The 14,168-nt window shown below is 30.8% G+C and overlaps 1 protein-coding gene across 2 annotated transcripts; it reads right to left on the bottom strand.

The window, feature by feature from the left end:
- Positions 1–69: 69 nt before the first annotated feature.
- LOC145936916 (uncharacterized) lies at positions 70–13,865 on the bottom strand. Of its 2 annotated transcripts, none has more exons than XM_083039571.1 (6): positions 13,412–13,865; positions 12,392–12,541; positions 6,063–6,223; positions 3,772–3,874; positions 2,357–2,910; positions 70–1,269 (listed from the first exon to the last, which is right to left on the bottom strand). In XM_083039571.1, the coding sequence occupies exons 1-6, from the start codon at positions 13,818–13,820 to the stop codon at positions 1,051–1,053; spliced, it is 1,596 nt and encodes a 531-aa protein (XP_082895697.1). In that variant the 5' UTR covers positions 13,821–13,865; the 3' UTR covers positions 70–1,050. The 2 variants fall into 2 exon arrangements, with proteins under 2 accessions (XP_082895697.1, XP_082895698.1); XM_083039572.1 differs by having other exon boundaries at positions 12,392–12,517.
- Between the last annotated feature and the right edge of the window lie 303 nt (positions 13,866–14,168).

The raw sequence follows: 14,168 nt of genomic DNA, 5'->3' as shown, positions 1-14,168 counted from the left end.
ATAATTGATCCTACAATTATTACCCCTTCGGTCCTCTCTCCTCTGTCCATCGATATCCTTATACAGAGTTATTCTAAATAAGTGCGATGAATTTTAGAAGATGATTCTTTGCCGAAAATTAAAGAAGGTCTCTCGTATAAACACATATTTCTATCATATGTCCCTCCCTGAGGAATTACTCTCCTTCAAAGGAGGAGGTAAAAATTAGGTTTTTATTTTTCTTTCTCAAATTTTGGACAAGTTAAAAAAATGAAATTTGATAAACATTTTTCATTGTAAATAGTAATTTTATTTTCCATAGTAAAACAGAATACTTATTAATATTTTTTTAATATAATGGGGTAAAACTAGCAATCTCTATTCAATTTTTTATTACAACTTTTGAACGAGCCGGAATGTCATCTAGAAATATGCATTAGAAAGCTTGATTTCTTTAGAAATCTTATTTCTTTTATTCTTTTGTTTTAATTAATACAGAGAGTTTCCAAGAAAAAAATACAATACATTATCATGCATAACACGGTGCTAAATGGCATAGATTTCGAATTACGAGAAGTTGAATTTTAGAACGAAATAAAGCAAGCAAAACACAAAATGTTCATTAAATTTCATTTTTTTAATTTGTCGAAAATTGGAGAAAAAAAATGAAAAACTAATTTTCACCTCTCCTTTTGGAGGAAGGAATATATAGGAACATATGTTTATATGGAAGATCCCCTTTAATTTTCAACAAAGAATTATCTTCAAAAATTTTTTCGCATTTATTTAGAATCATTCTGTATAACACGAACCCCAAAACGGGGGATGGAAAAATCAAATCCCCTTTATTCCGAGGATCCGGGATCTTTTCCCGATATTTACGGATCTTGGAAGCGATATCGCGCGATATGCTGCGGAAACAATTTATGAGCAATACAGAGTCGATATTGTCTGCCCCTCCTCCTCTTGGAGGGCGGATATTGCTTCCGCACACTTGTTGTAGGTCGTGCGCGCGTTGCTCTCACTCTCCCCCAAGGAGAGTGGCAATTAATTATTAAGTGCCGCGGCTTCTCAAGCTACGCAGGCTAACTGCTGATAGGTAAGGCACATGCCGGCGTTGTCCGCCAATGTGCCTTCCGCGTCGCTACCGGGACCGAAAGCCACCCTTATGCGGAAGGGCGTAGTCCAGGTCTCCACGCGGCAGTTACCCTCCGCGTCGAGCTCGTCCTCTCTGCAAAGCGAGTTGCCGCAATGCTCCAGATTGCAGACACCCGCCACGTTGTTTCCCGGCTGGAACAGATACACTTTTTTTCCGCTGCGGTCTGATAAACGAGATGCGGTCTTTCTTGAAAAGCAGCCGGCTCTCCTAATATTTTATTTCATCGAACTCGAACGCGTTCTCGAGGATTGAATTTCCATCGCAATTGAAATTTGAATTTATATTCAGATGTCCTGCGCGATTATTTTGTGTTACGCTAATAATTGTTAATGACTTGATTTAATTTAATTTATATATATATAAACTTAATTCAATTTATATTATATGTAAGCTTGATTTAATAATTTAATTTAATTTAAATTAGTAAATTGATTTAATTTAATTGATAATAAATTAACTTAATAAATTAATTAAATTAATTATAATAAATTAATTTAATTTAATTTAATTTCTTCTCTTTTTGTTTAAATCTTCCCTATTTATTATGCTACATACAGATGACTATAATTAATCCTTCTGTTAATGAACGAGAACGTGAATACCCAAAGCAACTTAAAATGTTAAAAATATGTCGGGATTTTTTTCTCCGTTCAAAACAAAATACAAAGGGTCTTTGTATTCGGAAACCTTCTAAAATATAACGAGAAAGTATGTTCAGCAGCTGCTATTAAGAAATTGTAGCAGTGCTATGTGTCAAAAACCCGTAGGTGGTATCTGGAATCTGGATACTCATACATTAATGAAAAGATGAAAAATTCTGCATTGACAGAAGAGTTAAAAAGAAAAAAAAAAATACAAAATCAGATAAGAAAAATCTAGACGCAGATATTAACAGCAACAAACTTGTTTTTAAATTCCTCTCTAACTATTTTGTCAAAATAATAATAATATTAATAATATAAATCAAATTAAATTCATATAATATAAATATATATAAATTAAATTCGTATTTTTTAGATATTAAGCGCAGCTTTGTTTTCAAATTCCTCTCTTATTATTTTATTATATCTGCGCCTGGCACTTTTATTAGCCCTTTTCACCTAATTTCGTATTTATATATCAGAGCCTTTTCAATTTATTATTACAAACAAAAAAATAGAATGAGTTGATATTGATTTGCAAGTGACAAATAATATGAAATTAAAACGCGCGACTTACCGTGATAAATTCCTCGAAATCGCAGGGGATAAGTATTCTGTCCCGGCATCGTCTCACAAGAGGAAACGTCGGAGATAAGGTACCAGTAGTAGGGATCATCTCCTGCTCGGGCGATCCCGCTCCCGAGCCTTCGACGACGTCCACGTTGGAAGAATTCGCGACGCTATTTAGATTATCGATAGCGGCGGAAGTGGAGGAGACGTTTCCGTTGGCAGACGTGACGGAAGTCATCGCGACGTTCGTCGCGTTGGATCGGCCGGGTCCTATTCGAAAAGAGTCTCGGGCGCACGGCTGATAAGCGATACCGCACATGTCTCTCTCCTGACGCACGCACAATAGGTGATCGTGTCCGGCGAGGTATCTGCCGTTCGGCAGATAATTGAACGTCCTCAGGGTGCCGTTCAACGAGCGAAAATACTGGAGACACCCGACCGGAGCGCGTTGCTCGAAACCCAATTGCGTCACGCGCATCTCCCACATTCGTGACTGCAGACCGCTTGGCAGCCGGAAGTTCAAAGTGATCGGTTCGTTGCCTTCGCTCGCGTCCACGTACACTGGTAAATTTGTGATTTATTTATATGTTAGATGTATATGTATATGTATTTAAATGATTATTTTGATCAATTTGATCATTTTGATCATTTTGATTATTTAATCATTTTAATCATTTTCACCGTCTTAATCGTTTTAATTATTTTGATTGTTTGGATCATTTTGATCGTTTCGATTGTTTAGATTGTTTTAATTATTGCTTTCGCTCGCGTCCACGTACACTGTTAAAATTTATAATTTATTTATATGTTAGATGTATATGTATATGTATTTAAATGATTATTTTGATCAATTCGATCATTTCGATTATTTTGATCACTTGATTATTTTGATCATTTTGATTATTTAATCATTTTAATCATTTTCATCGTCTTAATCGTTTTAATTATTTTGATTGTTTGGATCATTTTGATCGTTTTGATTGTTTAGATTGTTTTAATTATTTTGACACAAAATAATCAAAATATAAAAAAATGTTTATTATTTTGATCATTTGATATATTAATAATAAATATAAAATTATATGATAAAAAATAGAAATATGTAATAACAGAAATATATAAAATTTCCATTATTTATTGTTTAATTTTATATTCATAGAATATTTTTTGCATATTTTTTTATTTTTACATTATACATTCTTTAGTTAATTTCAGATGACATTTAATAGAATTTTCATGAGACTTAGTTATAAGATAAAACAAATTGAAGAACTTGTAAAAAATAATAACTTTTGATACAGTGTTAGAGCTGGAACAGTGCATTCTATATTTAAATATCGCGAATATGGATATATTTTGGATGGATTTTATTGCGAAGAGAAAGGTACAGATTTTATAAAGACAATAAAGATAAGTTCTTACCATGTTGTCCACTATTCCATCCGCACAACTCGAAAGATCTTCTGCCATTATTAATCACCATGACATCTCCGTCACATACACCAGTCATTGCATTTGGTTGGCCCTGAAATTGTTTTATATAATGCATTCTTTCTTCCCCCCCCCTCTCTCTCTTTCTCTCTTCCTTTCTCTCTAATTTATTTACAATAAGATTGTGTGCACAGTGTTCCAGAGTCAGATGTCTTTTAATAGCAGGCTCCAATTTAAAGATGATTTTTCCTTAGCAAAAATATCGAAGCGTCAATAATTCTCGGGTTTTAAAGGCGATTGGAAAAGAAAAGCTCTTCGCAAACTGAACTTTGTGTTAAGTCGAAAGTCAAAAGAAAACTACAATGTAAAAATATTACAAAATTGTAAGGAATAATAAAAGTATAAAATTACACAATAAAAATAGAAATACATAATAATAGAAATGTATACAATTTCCATTATTTATTGTATATTTTATGTTCATGTAATTTTACATTTTCTTTTTACAGTATACATTCTTCAGTTAATTTCAGATAGAATTTACTTTGATAGAATTGAGACTTATTGTTAGTTATTAGTTATATAGAATGAAACAAAAGAAGAACTTGTAAAAAATAATAATCTTTCTCGACATTTAAAAAAAAAAAAATCACCTCTAAAAGTTAATCAGAGAATCAACTAAGAGATATCCGATGGGTTTTTGGAGGATACTATATACAATAATGTATTTATATATAAAATAAATCGATGAAGAGAGGCATTTTTCCTTTATACAAATACAACTGAATATCGGTTTCTAAATTATACATATTTTTTTTCACAATATATATTCTTCAGTTAATTTCAAATAAAATTTACTTTAATAGAATTTTAATTAATTTGAGACTTAGTTAGGCTAAAACAAATAGAAAAAAAATTGTAAGAAATAATAATCTTCCTCAATACTTTCTCTAAAGAAAAATCGTCTTCAAAAAATTAATGAAAGAATCTACTTATTAAAGGGACAGGTATTTTTTTGGAGGATTGTACTATATACACTAATATATTTATATAAAATAAATCGATGAAGAGAAGCATTTTTCCTTTGTATAAATGCAACTAAATATCTGTTTCTAAATTATACATCTTTTTTTTCACAATATATATTCTTCAGTTAATTTCAAATAAAATTTACTTTAATAGAATTTTAATTAATTTGAGACTTAGTTAGGCTAAAACAAATAGAAAAAAAATTGTAAGAAATAATAATCTTCCTCAATACTTTCTCTAAAGAAAAATCGTCTTCAAAAAATTAATGAAAGAATCTACTTATTAAAGGGACAGGTACTTTTTTGGAGGTTTGTACTATATACACTAATATATTTATATAAAATAAATCGATGAAGAGAGGCATTTTTCCTTTGTATAAATGCAACTAAATATCTGTTTCTAAATTATACATATTTTTTTCACAATATATATTCTTCAGTTAATTTCAAATAAAATTTACTTTAATAGAATTTTAATTATTTTGAGACTTAGTTATGGGCTAAAACAAATAGAAAAAAAATTGTAAGAAATAATAATCTTCCTCAATACTTTCTCTAAAGAAAAATCGTCTTCAAAAAATTAATGAAAGAATCTACTTATTAAAGGGACAGGTACTTTTTTGGAGGATTGTATTATATACACTAATGTATTTATATAAAATAAATCGATGAAGAGAGGCATTTTTCCTTTATACAAATACAACTGAATATCGGTTTCTAAATTATACATATTTTTTTTCACAATATATATTCTTCAGTTAATTTCAAATAAAATTTACTTTAATAGAATTTTAATTAATTTGAGACTTAGTTAGGCTAAAATAAATAGAAAAAAAATTGTAAGAAATAATAATCTTTCTCAATACTTTCTCTAAAGAAAAATCGTCTTCAAAAAATTAATGAAAGAATCTACTTATTAAAGGGACAGGTACTTTTTTGGAGAATTGTACTATATACACTAATGTATTTATATAAAATAAATCGATGAAGAGAGGTATCTCTCCTTCGTACAAAAGCAACAACTTGACTATCGATTTCCCAATATAAGAAGTAAGCATTATTGCGGTTTCTAGAAGAAAAGTGTTTCATTAACAGCGCGTGTCGTGTTAGCGTCGACATTGTCTTGGCAACTTGCGGAATATTAGATTGCACATTAAATAAGCGCTCAGGGGAGGAAATCGACGTTCGCGATTGGTTAACGTCGATGGATAACGCCGCCGATAATAATAATAAAGAGATATCCCTGAAACTTACAATGTTAAAATGGACAAAGTCGATCCTCAACTGGCTGACCTCCGTATCGATCTTTCGTACAACCACAGTGCAGTTCATAGGCCGGTCGATGAGGTTGGGAAAACCAGGACTGGTCACGTAGGTCAGATTATTCTGTACCTCGTTGTCGCAGCTTGCCGTGACTGAAAACCACATTAATTGACCGACACAGTTAACTAGTATAGGACACACAGAGGTTTGCGGTGGTGCCCTGGTGCGCTTCGAAATATTTAATTAGACATTAGAGACATATCGCTTCAATCGCGACTCCGCTTCCCACGAAGGAATTATGCGCCTATTTTTTTTTCTTTATTTTTTACGTCGACAGAAAAATGAATAAAACGCGATTTATCGCGTCGCATTTATTTCTTCCTCGAGATTATTACGGGAGATTAATATAGGATTGCGTCGATACGCGAATAATAAATTGGCGCGCGTCCAATATTGAAGTTACCGATATAACGACGCTGTTAGCCTTCGAAAGTTAAGTGGGAAATCGGACACCTGAGTTTCATGCAGAGTTAAACTTCGCGAAGACATACCCAGTACAAGTTATTACTTTGTTGCTTCATTCATGTATTCTGTGCGTTAATAATTCTTCCGAAATAGTTTTCTGAAACTAATCGATTTTTACGCGGATTGATTTATGTATCAAATAAAAGACAGACATCCAAGTTCGATGCTAACTTTTCTAAGAAATATCCAATGCAAACTTCTCTTATATATTGTGGGTCAGTTATAATAATTTTCCGAAATTTCAATTAATTTTATGCGAATTAATCTATCTGTATAAAAAAACTCAAATTCAGATATATATAAATACAAATCAATAAGTATCGATTTAAATATATAAATTGATCTATATAAAACAAATGAGATATTTGAGAGTTGCTTCTCTAACAAAGAAATATCCAAGCTTCTGCTTCTTTTATATACTATACATTAATTGTAATAATAATTTGCCTCTAAAATAATTTTCTGAAATTAATTTATCTGGCTGTATAAAAAAAATTCAAATGCAAATGTAGATATACAATTTTATGCGATAAATATCAATTTTAATCTATATATAAAAAATATCAGACACCCGCGAATTTGATACTTCTTTAAAAGAAATATTTAATGCAAGCTTTCGCTTTATCACTTTTCTTACATACTGTGTCAATTATAATAATTTTCTCGCGAAACAATTTTCTTAAGTTGCAATTAATTTTATGCGGATTAATCTATATAAAAAAATCATACAATTTTGAAGGATTGTGATCTATATAAAAAAAATCAGACATTCGTAAGTTTGATGCTAACTTTTCTAAAAAAAATACTCAATGCACAGCTTTATCGCTTTCCTTACATACTGTGTGTTAAATAATTAATAATAATTTATAATTATAATTATTAATAATAATTTGTTCGCGAAACAATTTTCCTAAATTGCAATGTTTTTAATTTTATGCGGATTATAATTTAAAAAACAACCTTCGACTCAGAAGTTTCACGCAAATTATCATGTAATTACCGTTAGTTATTCCCGTCGAAATTTCTTGATCGAACTTCACAATATCTGTAGACGGATTAAACGGCGAATGCCAGACATTCCAACACTTTCGCGAACTATCCGCCGTAAGCGTCATCGTGCGATATTCTAGCGAACAGCCTCCGGCTTCGATAACGAGTTCTCATTCAGGTATTCAGTGACCATTTTAGAATCTCGGGACGCTATTCAATAGCCCACCGCTCCGGTTAGGAAGAAGCGGTTTACCGCCTTTGCATGTAGATCTTTTTTACTTCCCTTAGAGAAAGAGGACGGCAACACACTTGGTGGACACAGTATAAAAAATGTATGAGCGTCTGATGTCGCGCGTTGCATTCAACGATTCAGTGAAAGGAGTACGAAAAAAAAGAGATAGCTTTTGATTCGAAACACGGCACATTTGTATATATATCGTGCTTGCGTCCGCAGAATATCCAAGATTCTATTTAGATATGTCCTCGGATGTACATGAAATTTCGACTTTAATTCTGACAATTATTATTATTACATTCGACAAATTTGCATTTGATATCTTTGCTTATATTCGTCAAAAACCTTGAAATATTTAAATTAAATATTTTGACAACAAAATTAAATATTCAATAAATTAATTAAATATTTTGATAACGCAAAACGCAAATTACAAGTCTTGAAGAAATAAGATAAGATAATTATTACATTCGACAAATTTGCGTTTGATATCTTTGCTTATATTTGCATGTCGCAAAAAATCTTGAAATATTTAAATTAAATATTTTGATAACGCAAAACGCAAATTACAAGTCTTGAAGAAATAAGAAATAAATAAATAAGATAAGATAATTATTACATTCGATAAATTTGCGTTTGATATCTTTGCTTATATTTGCATGTCGCAAAAATCTTGAAAATCTTGAAATATTTAAATTAAATATTTTGATAACAAAATTAAATATTCAATAAAATTAATTAAATATTTTGATAATGCAAAACGCAAATTACAAGTCTTGAAGAAATAAGAAATAAATAAATAAGATAAGATAATTATTACATTCGACAAATTTGCGTTTGATATCTTTGCTTATATTTGCATGTCGCAAAAAAATCTTGAAATATTTAAATTAAATATTTTGATAACATAATAAAATTAATTAAATATTTTGATAACGCAAAACGCAAATTACAAGTCTTGAAGAAATAAGAAATAAATAAATAAGATAAGATAATTATTACATTCGACAAATTTGCGTTTGATATCTTTGCTTATATTTGCATGTCGCAAAAAATCTTGAAATATTTAAATTAAATATTTTGATAACAAAATTAAATATTCAATAAATTAATTAAATATTTTGATAACACAAAACAGAAATTATAAATCCTGAAGAAATAAGAAATAAATAAAAAGATAAGATAAAAATATTAGCCGTGAATTAGCAGAATTTTTTAAATAAAATGACGCGATATACGATTATAAGTTTATACAAAGAGATCCGCGTCTATAAATAAGATATACATTTTCTTTTCTATCGTTCTTCGTCGCTCATTATATAATCGTCGTTCTAATCTCGTAAAAGCAACGATGGTTATTTATAGCTAAAGGTCACGTCCACGCATCTGTGATCGTATAAAAGCATTAGAAATTTGTTTTGTTCGTGTTATAGAGCTCTTTTAAATTTATATATATAGTATGCACACCGCATCTCTTTTCTCCACATATATATTGCATCTCGAAATTATTATATTAATAAACCATATTGCGAGATAACGCGTTCGCGATAGCGAAACTCGGACATGCACCGAGAGATGCGTCGAGAATGCAGGCGCACTGGAATAAGGAAGTAAGGTGTTCGGGAAATCGGTCAAGAATCCGTACGTACGGTATGGCCCTGTTTTCGACAGAGTCATACACCGTGGCGGAAAGAGCGAATGGATGCAGACCGGATAAAAGGCTACGAGGAGCAATTGGACGAAACGGAACGGTCGCAAAAAGCCGTGGTTGTAGGTATGAGAAGCTTCTTCCGCGCTCGAGACGAGAGACTTGGAAATTTTCAGAAAACGGTATAAATTATAAAGCGGAAATTCCTATCTACTTCCTTCATAAAATTTTCACGAAACAAACTTGAAAAGGAGGAAATTTTATAAAAAATATTGTCACTTTTGTTTAATTAAAAAAGATATCTCTTTAAAATATTCATAAATTCATTTAAAAAATTCATTGTTAATCGCATATAACGAAATATCTTTTGTAAATTAATTAAATTGTTGGAAAATAAAAACGATTCGCTAAATTTTCATTCTTATTTTTTGACAAGAATTTCACAATCAGCATATATACCTGAAAGAGAGCGCGCGCATTCTTATAAAAAACTGTTACTTTTATTTAATTGAAAAAATATTTCTTCAAAGAAATTCATATAACGAAATATTTTTGTAAATATGTAATTTAATTAAATTGCTTCAGTAAGATTCGCTAAATTCGTTTTCATTTTTATATATATACGTCTACAAAATATCCTCTCGCATTAAATGCTTCATTAATGCACATAAGTGGTACATTATTTCATAAATTTTGAAGTCACTCATTTCTTGAATTTAATGCAGTGGTTAATTGCAAAATTATCAAGTCTAATATCTCGAAAATTAAAGCACTTTATGACTAATTAAATTTTAGATTAAAAAGATGTTCACTTTTCACCGAAAACTTTAAATGGATTTTATAATATTGAGTTTAAATTCTCAAGAAATTTATCGTTAAAAATTAAAGAGCTGCTAAATGCTATTGCGCTTTGTCTTTGAGAGAAAAGCATCTTCAAATTCGCGAAGAAATTTCTCGGAATTTCCACGCAGAACTGCTTTACATCTAAAACTTCACGATTAAAATCTCAAATGTTAATATAATGTCAATAATAATATAATGCCTTGTGATTTATAAAAAAAACCCTAAGAATTAATATATAATATATATCATTATTCTTATATATAATAATAAAAATATTTATTATATAACATATATTAATATATTAAAAAATATATATATATTATATATATGTCATATAATATATATTTTTATTAAATATTATAAATAATAATATTAATATATACTTTTATGCACCATAAAATGAATAAAACATATAAAAATATATATTATAAAAATAATGATATATAAATATTATATTATATATTAGTGTGAATCTAAAACTTGTTTAAAAACGGAAAATATCTATGCTCAGCCGTGCCGGATGACATTCGTGAGTTTCGAAAGTAAACAAGACGTAGGAGTTGGACCCCATACGCGATTCTCGGTGACCGCGCCGAAAGGCAATTAAGTAACTGTATAACTCGGCCTTCAAGTTCTTCCTCGTCGTGTGCGAGCTCTCGTATACCGTTCCTCCTCCTCGCCTTCTTTCTTCGAGTGCTCCCTTTCACGCTATCGAGGAGAGCGTGTGCCGCTTAAGAGATCTCGGAATTACCTCCCGATACCGTTAAATCGAGAAGGAGCTCATTGATCGATTTGGCATCGATTCCGAAAGTCACATCGTTTAGACCCTAAAGATATCTATATACATATATATGTATATTTTTTTATACATATATGTATATATATATATATATATATATACATGGAGCACACCATCGAATTTTCTAGCCAATTTGGAGACAATTTTTCCTCACAATCAATGAAAATATCGAGGCACCAATAATTTTCAAGTTACAAATGATTAAAAAAGAAGAACTTTTCAAGCTAAATTTTGTAGAGTTAAAATATTAACAAAACTACATTCTTCAGTTAATTTTAGGTAGTTTATTTTAATAGAATTTTAATTTAAGGCTTAATTGCAAAGATATATGATGACAAAAATTGGAAACATGCAAAAAATGAAGATGACCTTCCTCGACATTTTCGCTGAGGAAATATTGTCTCCAAATTGACCAGAGAATCTGATGATGAGCTTCATATATATTTTTTACATCTTGTATGTATACCATCTCTAATTAAAAATATACCTTACTTTATTTTGGAGTAACTTAAATGATGCGATCAGCTTATTTAAATAGCCAACACGAGACGCATAAATACGTATTCAGGGGATCAGATTTTCTACTAGTAGATGGGAAAAAAATTACACATACATTTGAAGATACCTACAACGTATCGCGTGTATCGAGAAGATATTCAGATTATCCTCCTCTCGAAACGGATCGACGCTCCCGCTCGGAGGAAATTTCACGATATCGCTTCTATAATGACGGATATAACTCGAGCTCGTATATATCGAATGAATGATACGGGGATATTACTCCAGTGTTATTCTTATATGATTTTAAAATTAGCTAGATAAATGTGAGATGAAAATATGTAAATTCATCTTAGATAAGATTTTGATTTTGTTTTAAATATATCTAGATATAAAAGATAAAATTATATGGCGATTCATCTAGATAACTTCCAGGTAATATTATTTTTAAGGCCGCTTATGTAAACACAGTTATAACAAAAAGTGTAAATTATAAAAGGGATATTTAAAAATATATTCATATACTTTTATTTATAAATTTTTATCGCTTACTGCTTCAGTTCTACTTAAGTATTTTTATGTGCCATGACTCTAAATCAAATTATCTGAACATTCGTCTAGATAGTTTAGTAAAGACTTGTAACACTTTTCTTCATATTTGATGCAGATATAGATAGTACATATTTTTATTTTCTATATAAAGATAAGATGATGCCAAAATTTCATCTAGATGATCATCTATATAATTTTATTTAGATAACAGCCAACACTGAGTAACTCACATATGCAGCACACGCCGAATCCGAGGGCACACGGTCCGTGGGATACACCTCGCTGGATGCGACACTCGTATGTGTTCATACACGTTCCCTGGCGACGTTTGTCCTCGGACAGGCATTCCTCTTCCACTGGAACGGGAAAGAAGTTGAGCACTGCAAGCGAAACGAGTCCTAGTAAAAAAAGATTGATTCTTGTTCGTTCAGATAACCTGCTCGATAAAATGTCATTTTTTTTTTTACTTACTATATAAATTAATTTCAAGCGTGTACAATCGATAAATAGATTGATAGATAATTGTTTATTCAGATTCTATTCGATAGTGCCACTTTTTGTCCCTTTTTTCTTTTTTGCTTACTATATAAATTAATTTCAAGCATGCAAAATAAATAAATGGATTACTCTTTTTCTCTCTCGATAAATCTGCAAATATGAATTTTTGATAAAATGATAAAATTATTTACGATTCTGTTCTTTTCCACGAAGATAACTTTTCAAGAAAATCCTCGACGAATTTTATCCTTTCGACGAAGGTCATTCATTTTTTTCAAACATAATTAATTCTCATAAATTCAGAAGATAATCAATTATACCAATGATCTTCTTAAAAGAGCGAATTAACATGATTGAAGGAATGAACGAGTGACTTGACAGTAATAATATTTGTCGAACGATTTTATACAATTTGTTATACTGATTTTTATACAAAGTTTACAGGATCGTACATAAAGATCGCAAAGAAAAGCATCTATTTTTTACGTTTCTCTCGAGTAAACAAGAAAATAAAAGCCAAACTAAAAATGCTAACACTGGTGCTCTTGTTCAATTTTCTTCGGCTTAAGAAATTGTAACTTTACATCTTCATCGTCGCAATCCGATAGCAGCATCCCACGTATATTTTTTAATTACACTCTTCCTCGAGAGCTCTTTCTCTCTCTCTTTTTCCGAAAAATATTTCCCTTTTGAATCTCCTCACACTTTACGAGTACTCCAGCAAAGCTCCACGTTGATTTCGTTCAACTCACCCCTGGAAAATCGAGTCGAGTCCCGTTCAAGTAGCTCGTTAGATACAGCTTTATTCGACCAGAGATTCAGCCCCAAGAGCGACCATTGATGCGTGATCCTCGGCGTGAAGGAGAGCACCAAGACGCTATTCAGGGTGCATCGGACGCAGCTTCTCGCCGACGAAAACGATGCTCCAGCCACCGTAAGACCGACGCATAAGAGGACGAAGAATATCCTATGATAGCGTGAAAGCATAATCGCGCCACCGATGCTCACCGATGCCCACGAAATTACATTCCCGGCGGCTGCTCTGGGCTCATCCGCGCTAAGACCGAGCAACCGACTGACTGTCAACGGGACCAGGCGTGTCGGGCCCAGGCGTCTGGGCCCACTCCTGCCACCCGGTGGTCCCGATATATCCCCGCGCATTTATTTTCTCCGATACATTTTTTATGTAGGTTAATTTTCGTCCAGATGCTGAATCTCTCGTATATAACTGTTTACAGATCAATTTATTTTATACATATATAATCTGTATTATATTATATTATATTACATTATATTATATTGTATTATACTATATTATATTATATATTTTATATGATATTATATATTATATTATATTATATTATATTATATATTATTTTATATTATATATTATACATTATATATATATGTATATATAATATATAATAATATAATATAATATATAATATAATATAATATATTTTAATAATAATATATTATACAATTTTCGACAATTATATTTATAAAAAA

Source organism: Prenolepis imparis, unplaced genomic scaffold (genome assembly GCF_030444845.1).
Source record: "Prenolepis imparis isolate NDT839.2.m4 unplaced genomic scaffold, iyPreImpa1.0 SCAF_6, whole genome shotgun sequence".
NCBI classification, from domain to species: Eukaryota; Metazoa; Arthropoda; class Insecta; order Hymenoptera; family Formicidae; genus Prenolepis; species Prenolepis imparis.
The sequence above is the reverse complement of the archived record's forward strand: the minus strand, read 5'-3'. Positions and strand labels throughout refer to the sequence as shown.